Source organism: Rousettus aegyptiacus, unplaced genomic scaffold (assembly GCF_014176215.1).
Source record: "Rousettus aegyptiacus isolate mRouAeg1 unplaced genomic scaffold, mRouAeg1.p scaffold_m13_p_8, whole genome shotgun sequence".
Classification (NCBI taxonomy): domain Eukaryota; kingdom Metazoa; phylum Chordata; class Mammalia; order Chiroptera; family Pteropodidae; genus Rousettus; species Rousettus aegyptiacus.
The window spans coordinates 106,973,373-106,986,098 of record NW_023416311.1 but is presented as its reverse complement, the minus strand read 5'-3'; the positions used below and the strand labels follow the sequence as shown (position 1 = coordinate 106,986,098).

General features: G+C 40.0%; 1 protein-coding gene across 4 annotated transcripts in view; it reads right to left on the bottom strand.

Annotated features, from left to right (window-relative positions):
- Positions 1–12,726, bottom strand: part of CTNND2 (catenin delta 2) — a 751,200-nt gene that overhangs the window by 287,386 nt on the left and 451,088 nt on the right. For all 4 annotated transcript variants that reach the window (XM_036225698.1, XM_036225697.1, XM_016163669.2 and 1 more), the window contains one exon: positions 7,363–7,621. In XM_036225698.1, the coding sequence (XP_036081591.1) occupies positions 7,363–7,621 (259 nt within the window). The remainder of the gene's footprint in view (positions 1–7,362; positions 7,622–12,726) is intronic.

Sequence of the window (12,726 nt, the reverse complement as noted above, 5' to 3'; positions counted from 1 at the left end):
TCCCTCCTCTGCCCCTTTGGGCCTCACCAGACCCCTTCCACCCCTCATCTCCAAGTAGGGCCTCTCCTTTCCAACCAAGGCCTCCACGCCTTCACCCACTCCTTCCAAATCTTCCTCAGTGCCATTCTCCGCCCGAACCTGGCCGTCAGGTGTGCTGACGGCGGCAGGTGGGCTGCGGCAGGGCGCATGGCAGTAACTGTGAGCCCTTCCCCCACACGGGGTACCCCTTCCCCACGTACAGGGTATCCCAGGGACTTTAAGGGCTCGACACACTGTATCGTCGTAACGGCTTCAGGAGGAAGGGCTTTTCTCGTTTCCACTGACTCACATTGACAACGAGGGGCGTGCAGGTGCGTGTCGGGACCGGAATCCCGATGTGCTAAGAGGCCCTTCGGCCCTGGACAGGGCACCACGCAGCCCAGGCTCCCTCCAGGGCCACGGGAGGGCGGGGAGAAAATGCACCGCAGGGGCTGCCCGAGGTGGGCCACGGGGGCGGAGGGGAGCGCATGCGCATTTCCACTCACTCATTTACCTAAACAAAATAGAGAGAAATAAAGGGCTCTCGTATTTACTCCATGGACTGACCCGGCCGTCTCACCAGGCCCGCGTTTTTTCAGACGGTGCTGTCATCTCCTGGAAGTTTAACGTGGTGGAGCTGACCGTGCTAGCCTTGCTTATTTGGGTCCCCACCTGGGGCTCCACGTTGCTGCTGATGCCAGTTGGCCCTTGGGGACTTCTGGACCCTATGATCTGGCTTCAAACCAACCCTCACACCAGGAACAAGATGGCACTATAGCTCAAGCACATCCAAAAGCCAAACAACGGTGAAGCTCACCCGTCTGCTGCTACCCGGAGCGAGAAACACCAGCCTTACCCAGGACGAGCAGTGACAGTATGCTCAGAGCTAACATAGCCAGACGCAGTCCTCTTTCCAAAGAAAGGATTTTACGGTTAAAAAGGCAAACTAAAATAACAACCGTTCATTACGTTGCTTTATCTCTTCACGTACCCCGTTTTCAGTTCTGTCCTCAGGGTACGGGTATTTGGCAGTGCACACTGCACTGAAGCATGTGTGCTGAGTTGAATCGCGTCCCCCCAGAATGCCCGTCCACTTGGAACCTCAGGATATGACCTTATTTGAAAGTGGGTCTTTGCAGATGTAATTAGTTAAGACAAGGTCGTATAGGATTAAAGTGGACCCTATACACAATGACTGGCACCCTTAAGAAAGGAGGAGAGAAGGCCACGTGAACCCAATGGTCACGTGAACCCCACGGCCACGTGAACGCGATGGCCACGTGAAGCGAGACGGGAGGGAGTCACGCGCAATCCCAGGGACCACCTGGGCGACCAGGTGCTGGAAGCGGCCAGCAAGACCCCTCGCCCAGAGCCCTCCGAAGCAGCCCGGCTCTGCACCAACGCCTTGGTTTTGGACTGCTCCCTTCCAGAACGGCGAGAGGATAACATTCTGTTGGTTTTAGCCATCCCGTTTGTCGTGATTTGTTATGGTAGCCTTAGGGAATTAACACACTCTGTTCATAATTTATAAGTAAAAAAAAAATCCACACACGGAGGTGCAAGCTAATGTTCTGTTCAGACTGGGTGGCCAGGGATGCCGAGAGAGAGCCGCCCTCAGCAGACCCCACGGCCTAGTGGAACCAGGCCTGCGGGCGTCAAACTGTCCCCTCCATCTTTTTCACGGTCCTCTGTTCGGAAAGCTTTCTCTCATTTTTTTCATGTGTAACATTCACCTATTCCTCAAGTTTGTACCAATCACTCAACTCTTCCTCGGGACTTCTTTTATTACATTTGTCTTATCTACTCAATACATTACAGTTATGTGTGGCTACCCCGTCTCTCTCGCACGACTCTGACAGCTTCTTAACGAGCAAAGCTGTCTTCTTGCCATCACCAGACCTGCAGAGCCCACCCTAGAACATTCTGCAGAAAAGTCACCTAGAACATATCGGGTACCTTCGGATGGACGCGGAGCAAACAGTCCAGAGGAATGAGACAGACAGGGCTCCGCCCTGCGGCCAGCTCTGCTTACGTAGTGATAAAAACTTCGCTGAAGACATGTGTGGATGCCTTTCAAATTCCCAAGTGACATGGAGCAGTGGGTGACAGTAATTACACTGGATGACAAAACCGGGAACCAGGAAAGATTTATGTAGTATCAAATAATGGAATCGCCTAAGAAGGAGTCAATGTAAAGTTAAAAAAAAAAAATAGAAATTCAAGGTAAGGAGAATTGATTCATAGCCTCACAGAAGTCACACGTGAAAAGACTTGGCATTTTATTGGCATCGATATTCACGGTCGTTAGAAACACAGGATTAGAAGTAGGATGGACTCGGGCTCAATTTCCAGGTCTATGTGCCTCAGTCTCCCCATATGTAAAAGGAGGACCATAAAAAGTTACGTCATAGGGATTCAGGGAAGGTTAAATTAAATAAGAAATGCAAAAAAGCTTAATGCCGAGCATGGAACATATTAATTCATTTTCATCATCATTGTTAGCATCACTGTTACAAACATGATTCTCATTTCGACTAGCAAGAAAACCTGCTATGGACCCAGGTTGCCCAAAGGTTACACTTCCTCTCTTCCTGCACTTCTGGTGACGTGTGAGACAGAACTAGGAAGGGGACTGGCCACTGTAGGACTCCAGAGGACAGCCCTCACAGAGGGACCGCAGCTAACACAGAAGGAGGCAGGGGCGCTCGTGGGACATGTCTCACGCGCATTCGAAGGCTGCTCTCCGAACAAAGAGTGGGTGTTTCTCATGTGATTTCAGAGGTCAGAAATAAGATCAGGGAACGGATGTACTAGAGAGGCAGATTTTGTAACAATGTAAATTAGTTTTCGAGGCTTGAATTATTCAAAGAATTAATAAAATCCTTCCAGAAATGATGAGTGGCCCATTGCTAGAGGCATTCAAGGAGAGAATGGCATGTGTCAGACTTGCTTTTAGCCTAACTAAATAAATGACTTCCAGTGTTCCTTGTACTTGGAAGGTCTTTAAGTCGTGCATTCTTTATTCTTCTCTGACGTTTCCCCAAATCAAGTAAATGATTATTGGGCATGTGAAGTGAAAAGCAAACTCCCTCGAGATTTACCACCCAAGAGAACTGGACTATGAAGACTATTATGTAACTGGTCCATTGTGAACACTTCAGCCAAGTTACTTAAGTCGCATAATAAGAATTCTTTAAACTTTAATGAAGATTCAAAACTAGTTTTCAAATCTTCACCTTTAAAAAAAGCATTTTTATAGTACGCTCTATTTCCTGAGTATTCAATTCACTATACGCTATCTGTGTGATTTTTTAATTTGGCAAGAAAATGATGAAGAAAGAGCATCTGGAAAAATTCTTAACCTGTGTTTGCCTAATGATACATGTAAACAGTGTTACTTAATAATAGTTAATATAATACCCAATAATAAAATAATTTTAGCGATATCTTAAAAGTAGCAGATATACTATAGCAGAAATATTCTAGGTAATTCCTTAAAAGGTGCATATTTTTATATAATTGGTCCAATATTGTGGCCCGAAACAGAACATAATGTATAAGTTTGACAGCCAACTAAAATGCAGTTGCTAATCTGGGCCCAAATTCTGCAGAATAGATGTGCCACTGTTACGTTGAATATCAAAAAGAAGATAGAGTTTTGTTCTAAATTATGCTTCCGAGAATTCAGATTCATTACATATGTTTGAAAATTGTTTTTGATGGAATATACATTAAGGATTATAATATCTCGAAAGGGAATTAATCGAACATGATTAAAAGATACTATTCCTGCTACAACCTATACATCAGGTTATGCCAGTAAATATCCTAGTAGAACTTTTCTCCTTTTATAGACAATATTGGTAGTACCTTTAGTATACCCAGTTATCTCACTCAGTCTTGCTTTATTTTTCTCCAGTTATTTCACTAACTACGTTTTCAAAATAAGAATGCTATGACTTATTGCTCCCAACTTCACCGAAGTCTCTTTCACATAATTTAAGTTTATATTTGAGCTATATACTTAAAAACACCAGTAGAAAATACTCAATATTTCATATAGAATCAAAATATATTAGCCGTGACAATTCTTAAGAGATGCACATTTTATGCAAGATAACACACAATTAACAAATAAAAACTCAGTGAGTTGTGGCTGTAAAGTAAAAAGTGTGCGTGTGTATATATAGAAACATTTTCGAAGTGATTGCTGACTTCAAAAAGGAAATTAGATTTTGCCATCTCTTGTATAAAAGGTTTCTGTGCATGCTTCGTTGGAGTACATGACGGGGGTAGTTAAAGGTAAAAAAAAAAAAAAAATGAAGTTTTGCAACAATCTGTATGATGGAGCAAAGCAAGCTAGAACCAGCCCTTTCATATACTACGGCTTAGAGGAATTAAGAGCTAACAGGACGTCTCTGGTTTCAAGTCTAATGACTGAATTAAGGCTATCTTGATTTCCAATTCTTATTTTAAAATGCACAGTTTGCTTGAGAACGTCTCATTGAATAATACCAAAGCTCTTGAACGGAGAAAAGACACTGGTCTGCAATAGAGGAATAAAGCAGCTATTAGAAAAGAGACAAAAATAAAGGAAAAGAAAAGACATGAAAAATAGTACGAAACCCACACGTCCAATAACAAACGTTCGGACAGGCCAGAGCTGCTTAGATGAGGTGCATTGTTTCCTTCCTTCTTCCCAACAACTACACACGGACACCGTACTACCATCCTCCGAGATGTGACTGCATTCTTTCATCTTCCTTTTTATTAAGGAAATAAAATGTTCATGCCAATATGTGTCACAGTGTCCTAACAGTATGGATTTTTAGCTGCGTACACACCTGTCTGCGCTATGATCGCCAATAACTCATTTAACACCCCAATTCTCCACATATATAAGGCAGAGCTCATGGAGCTATCAGTTTCCTCCCACAAAGGAGAATTACATCAAAGGTGTAGGTAAAATTGCTTTGAGAATTGGGCTATAAAGATATGTTTGTAACAGTAAAGGGCTTACACAGTCTGGTATTTAATGATAAACGAAACTTTAACACAGTTTCTTTAATAACATATGTATAAAAGCTGAAAGGCATCATCTAAAAATTGAAAAATTTTAAATCATCAGCCATAATGGCCAAAATAAATAATTCTGAAGTCTAGAAAGTTAAATATATTAGTTCTAGCAATAGTCATCTGGGAAGAATCAAAATTCATTATTTGAAGGAAGATGCAAAAATCTGGTCATAAAAGAATTATTATATTTTAGATTTGAGCTTTTAAATTTGGCAGGTCTCTCAGTTAAATATGAACGCTGTAACAAACCCCCATACTTTAAGAAAACCCTACCAGCAAGGCTTTATTGTATTTTACATCCCAACCATTCTGCACAGTGCCAGGTTATTATTTCTCTTCACATCACACCACAAAAATTTAGTTCTGGTTCTAGATCTTATTCTGTTTCTTTTGCTTGTATCGCTGGGCTTAGAATGTTGGTATGATTTTTTTTTTTTCAGAATTAACACATTTAAGGCCAATGCCTAGCATTCTCGAAAAATAACATAGTGAATCTTTAATTCATATAACAATGATCTGCATATAAATTTTACACATACGGAAGACTATAGTGGCCAAAGTTCTCTTATTCATTCTAACATTTCTTATTGGTGTTTCTCCTTTTTTAGTTTCTAGTGTGCACTCAGTAATACAGTGACATAATCCCTAACTTGAAAAGGTAAGAGCCGTGACAGTATATTGGAAGAAGAAAAAAGGCTATAAAAGTGACAGTAATATAAAATGGGAAGGATATACCACTTAGTGAAATAAAATGCATTTAATAAACAGTAACAAATAAAAATGCTTATCTATAGCTGGAGAAATATACATTTGGTTTCTTATTAAGCTAAAATCTCCTAATACGAAAATTTAAAACCTTTCCTCCATTGGAGGTAAAACGTTTATCCTCAGTTTAAATATACAATGATAAACAAAGCAATGCAAATTCAATTATACATTTTTCTATTTAGCATTTCTTAAGAGTTTGCTATTATTCTATTTCTATATGTTTTTGGTAACATGTCAAAAAATTATTTAAAAAGACAGTGTTGAGATGTTATCCGAAGAGCATTCTATCCACACATGCCCAGGATACTTAAGGGTTTGTGACAGATTTTAGGACCAAGACTCTGGAGATTGCTGTTGAGATTAAAAACCTGGATAAGCAGGACTCTGCACAACACACATGTAGTATACTTCCTCCTAGCAGTTAACAGCAAGTACTTATTACGAGTCACATTTACAATGAACGTTCTCCCAAACATAGCACTTAACAGGGACGCTCCAAGGCGTGAATTGTGCCTAAGTAGCTATCACAAAGAATATCATAAAATGGTTCCATTCTGCCTTTATGTTTGCAGAAGTGAACTTTTTTTTTTCCAAAACAATCTGTGTAAACCCCTCGACACAGTACTTGTGTGCTCTATAGGAGAAAATTTCTCAAGATGAATTTCAAGCACATCACTAGAGTCAAGTCTCATGCCCTGCTACAAAGAAATGCCAGAAATCTGACATATCTACAGTATTCACACCCACGCACACACACACGCGCGCGCGCGCGCGCGCACACACACACATATTTATGGGGAACTATCAGCATAAAACAAATGGCTATGAATAAAACATCATAACTCTACAGGAACTCAATTCCAATGTCAGAAGTAGAGCATCACCAAATCCCTTACTGCTAATTAAAAAAGAAAGCCAAAAAGAAACACGTCTCAACACTAACGATTTCTTTACTACATTATATTCAAGTTCTCATCAACGCCCAAACAACTTCAAACTTATGTCTATTTTCACACACAGAAACATGAAGGTAATAATGTGGATTTTCTAAATGTCGAGTTTTAGTATAACCTGCTCGGTGTACCACTTCGCACTCTGGGAAATGGAAACATGCATGGTGACTAAGCACGCTTCTACTGAGATGAGAAAACACCTCGTCCACGAGGGGCTGAGTGAGATCATCGCCCATCCTCAGCTGCTTTTCATTCTAGATCTTATCAGACAGCTGAACCGCCAGGCACCTACAGGTGTTCTGATCACGAAGTCATCTCCACCATCTGCTGTGGAACCGCACACGATTCCAGGGGTCCATGACCAACGGCCACAACCCAGACCAGACCAAAGATTACAAAACCCAACTGGAATCAACCCGTCGTCATCACATGAACGCAATAATGTGATGTAGAGAAGAAAAAAAAAAAAATGTCACGGTGTTAACAACGCCTGGTTAAGAAACCTCTTCGGACGCAGGCAGGGAAAAGGGAAAACGCTTGTACCCACCTGGGATCTTTCTGGATGCTGTCGATGGATGGGGACCTGGCCAAGGTGCCTTCGGGCGGGAGAGTGGGGCCGGATTTGCTGTACGGAGACTCGACGGAGGGACAGTACTGTAGCTGTCGGTAGGGGTCCGTGTAGCTGGAGGCGGGGCCGGCGGCGTAGCTGGCCCTCTGGAAGGTGGCGGCGGCGGAGGCGTTCTGGGGGCCGTGCTGGCTGCCTGTGCGCTGCAAGGGGACGGAGTCGACACCGGGGGAAGATGGGGCTAGGACAGGAAAGTGGGGACAAAGCAAAAAATTGAGGACCTGCTCACAGAAACGGTTAACCAGGTCTAGGCGGGGGGAGAAATTACACACATAAAAAAAAAGGGGGAGGTTTGAAAGAATGAAAAAAAAAAATAACCAGTCATATTTGAACCAATATATTCCACGTTATCCAGTAAAATGATAACGGCATGCAACTTCAGAAATAAACCTTTCGGCTACAGGGGAAAGTGCATCTCTGGTGCGTTTATTGCTTACCAACGAACGTCCAGGAGGAGGTTTGTTATTCTGAAATGTAAGCTACTTGGGAAACAAAAGCCCAGAAGAAACACAGGGAATATTTTATAGGAAATCATGGACGGTCAATTATTATTGTTCACGTTGAGAAAATTCGGAAGAGGTTTGTTCATGTGATGTGACATCAAGTTTATTAGGGTTTAAAACAAAATTAGTAATGCAGTTCATTTTCCTGAATAAAAAAATGAGGAAAAATGGGAGGGAGGAGGGAGGTGGAGAGAGGCGAGGCCGGTGTCTCCCTAACGGGACCAGAGCAGGAAATACGGAGCTGCTCCAGCACCTGGAAAGCGACTCCCCAGAGAGCCTTGTAAGCTGCCATGGCAGCAAACAAGTTTGGTGAAGGGCAGGTGCGCAGGGGGAGATGAACCAACCACAACAGATAGAACAAGGAGCTGACTTGGTTTTTCTGGAGGATCTGCATCTCTTCAATACATCTAAATTGTTTTGAGAAGATTGTACATGAGTTACTAAAACCGGTTTATTTCCAAACAGAATTTCGGTTTTCTGTTTCCTGCTCTAGTTTTTTTTTGTTGTTGTTTTTTGTTTTCTGTTTTTAGTTCATTTCATGTCATTTTGGAGGTTTTCTGGATCTCAAAAATGTTTGACATCTAAGGTTTAGATGACCTATACAATGAGAACGGCATCTTTCATATTAACAGGATGTGATGTTATTAACTGCTACAGTGATTATCAGCCATGGTTAACTTTAGAGGGGATATTTACTTCATGGCACTGCATATCAGAATACATCCAAAATACAGCCAGCATCTAGTACACCCACTTATACCATGGGTGCTGGGCATTTGGTTCGGGTTATAAATCATCCTCCATGACTCTGAAAGCTGAGTGCTTCTTAGTGGATGGTGATAGAGCTTATGTTATCCTCTCTTACATTAAGGGACATATGCAAAGTCAAATACAAAAGAAATTATGTCCCATTGTGAAAACGATTGTTAAAAAATTAAAGGAAATCGTGTTGAAATGACAAAAGTTGCAAAGTGAATGAAGAAATACCTTCTAATTCCGAGAACTGGTTCTTAATGAAGAGTTTAGTGCTTCTCATTTCCAATGAATTTTTAATACTTACTTTTATGATAACCAAAATTAGTACGATAGGCACATGAAATGATGAAAATCAGAAAAATATTTTAAAGAAAACTTTGTAAAGAAAAAGTGTGTATATTCCCTGGGGGCAGGCTTCTGAAATGCTGAGGCTTGCCCTGATGGATTAAATTTCAAAATGATCAAATTAGACTAATAAACATTAAGTTCACAACCAGAAAGATCTCTCTTATGTCTTTATGCAATTTCTGGAGGATTTATATTTTCTCCACAATATTACAAACATATCTATTTAAAATTCATGTTTTAAAAATTTATGAACTATATGCTTTGATGACAGGGGTTTAAAATTTAGGCCAGGCATAACTTTCCTCTTGAAAGAAGAAATGCACAGAGGTAAACACAATTTCATTTTCTAGAAGAGCTGTGATAAGCTGGCCAGAAAATCAAGGACAGAAGGGAAAAACTAAGTACACCTGACTTTTTTTCAGATAAATGCATTTTTTTTTTCTATTCAGGAAACTAAGTATCTACCTGTAAGCTTGCTGAAAATGGTTACTAATATCAGAAAATAAATCCTTTTCTATGCCAAATTACTCAATACTAATAAAATAAATACAATTATTACCAGGAAAGAGGATAAAATACCACAGAGGAAGAAGTAACACTGAAATCTAAAGAAACATATTTGTTAACACAAAACAAACAAAAAATAATAGGATGAGTAAAGCAAACAACCTGACTAGCCTCTCCAAAAAAACTCTCAAAGGGCCATAAATTAAAAGGTAACAAGAGGAGTTTAAGAAAAATAGTCCCAGTAGCAGACAAAAAATCATGAAGACTATCAGGCAGATTGGGTCCAAATGTGAATCTAGGGTATGAAATGCAGTCAAGCAGAAAAAGGTACCATTTCAGAATATGAGGAACAAGAAAAGGAGGAAGGAAGTTTATAAATATCATCAGACTCATATATGTGTTTTACTTTGGCCTTTTGCAAGGAAAATATCATGGAATTTATTCAGAACTTGGCTTCTGCGGTGAGAGCAGTGGGTTCACATCCGGGTCTTTTGGTCATTCTCGGTGTTGGACAAGGTGACGGAGCTCTCTGAGCCCTTGCCCCTGACCAGAAAGTGAGCAGCATGGCCTCATGGGGCTGCTGTCTGCTTTAGATGCATGAAAAGTACTAAACGCCTAATAGAAAACATTAAACAGACGAGTTATTGTAATTATTACCATGAACTATGTTGAAATCAACTGATACTAGACAAGGAAGCCGCACACATTACGTTAGGGTAAAAGGCCCTTCCTACTGGGTATTGGACTTCATAGCTCATGCGTGAACTCCTATTTCCTTCAATAACTCTTGAAGACAGCAAGCAGCTCATTCTCACTTTATAGATGAGAAATCAAGGCACAAAGAGATTGTAGAAGTCCAAGATTACCTGGTTCCTAGCAGAGAAAGAATTAGAGTCCTTACACTCTGCTGCAGAGTTTATGCTTATAATTACCCCTGCAAACTGGATCAAGTTTAAAACCTCAAAGATGCATATTATTGAATTATCTAACATAATGAAAAAACACAGAAGAATGATGAGAGTCTTAAAATTAAGAGAAATGTCTATTAAAGTTACAGAGAAGAGATAGGTTTATAATAATTACTAATGACTTATTATATTGAAAAAAATGATCACAAATTGGTGTGTTAACAAATTTATATTATTTCTCATTAAACTGAATTTATTAAGATATGCAGAAAAACTACACAAAAATTCTTTGTGCAGAAAAATCTAATTTTGTATTTCCAAAGAATGGGAATACATATATTTATCATAATTTTGTTTGAAGAAGTTTTGAGTCTTAATCAGTGACATTGCTATATTAAGAAAAAAGAGGGTGGGCTATGACATCTATGATGAGTAAACAACTTTTGGAAAGATCGTATTAAAATTCAAAATCACACCTGTGGCACTTGACAAATGGCCCTTTAGAAGTGTCATTCTCGAATCCACAGGTTAAATGTTTCTTAGGTCACAAAAAATAAGACAGCTGATGAGAATTTCAAGATATGTAAATGGAATTAAAACTGGTACTTCCAAATCAAAATAAAATTAGAGACTAGTCAATGCAAGGAAAATACCAACATGAACAGGGGGAAAAATCCACTACATTAAAGGACAGGTAATATGATCGAAGAGAAGAAAATGTGTGAGAATCTAACAGATCTAACAGTAGTGTAACAGTGACATGCCTCCTATTTTTAAGTATGACATAAAAAAAAATGACTTTTACAGGTAAAGATTAAATTCCTCCTTTTTGCCTTGCCTATGGCTTTTACAAACCATGGATCTCCATTGGTATGGATAAGCTGGTATTGGTCACACTGTTAAAAGACTTTCTTTCAATACAGTATTTCATTTCATTCCTGTCCTGTTATACATTTTCTTGGTTGAGTTTTAGGGCTCAGTTGACCAAATCGCCTGTTTGTGGGATTACTCCTTCAGTTGAACCTTCTTGTGGCAAACATTTCAAGTGGAAGACGTTTCATCAGCTCTATAAACTCCTCTGTCCTCACCTGCTCTGCAAACAGCCCCTTCTCCCCTCAATAAGCTCTCAGAACTCAATGAATCCTGATGCTGGTCTCTTTGGGGAGGTTTTAGAAGCGGCCTCTTCAGCAGTTCACTCGATACTTCGCCCTGCATCTGTGTGCTTTATGAAGTTATCTGTTTCCCATGGAGCTACGCAAATAAAGGTCTAGTGTGTAAAGGGGGGAAAAATGTGTTCTGTGTTATATTTGGAAGATGGGGAAGAGTAATCTTTTTAAAAAAAATCAAATATTCTCCAGGTACTTTGATGATAATAGCTCATTACATGCATTATTTACTGACAAAAGAATAAAATGAGAACAGAGTAAGATACAAGAATCTGACACATGAAGAAACTTAGGAAGGCTATAAAGTAGAGTTCAACAAAAAGAAGAAAAACATTTAGTTTTGTCTTTGTTTTATTTACCTTTGCCTTTAGGTGTATTTGTATATAGAGAAATATGAAAATGTAAAAAGCATTCACACACATTAAATACAAATGAAGCATGCTGTAATAGGCTAATTAATGTGTTCTCTCTGAAAATAAAGATGACTTCAGTGACAATGGGTCCAAGGACATGGCCTACGCACTCTGCAAGAGAGTCCAATTTCATTACTTTAGAAATGAGGAAACCTTAGTACCCAATCTACCATATTTCCAACAACATCATCATTTAGAACTGAATCGTAAAGGTCTTCCAATTTTCTGTGCTCCACACAGGCTGATCCAAGCTGAACTCCATGGAAAGACATTCACGGGTAAATGTAACATAATCTTTTAACGTGACGTATTATCTTTGCGGGGAGAAGCGTTTAACAAAGAATTTTCGGTTGTAACAAAATCATTATTATTGGAGTTGATGTCGATGTTTCTGAGTTTTCCCCATGAACTGTTCTACTAGCAAACTCTCTTCCTTCAGCCGTAATTAGATCCGCGCCCCCACCCACTTTACTGAAGTATAATAGACAACTAGTTGCTTATGTTTACATTGTACAATTTGACACATTTTTTTTTCAATTACAGCGGGCATACAATGTTCTAGTTTCAGTTGTACACCATAGTGATTAGAGGTCTATGCAACTCACGAAGCGCTCGCCCCACTCAATCTGGCGCCCCTCTTCCCCCTTCCATATTACGGCATTGCTGACTATTTTCCTTATGCTGC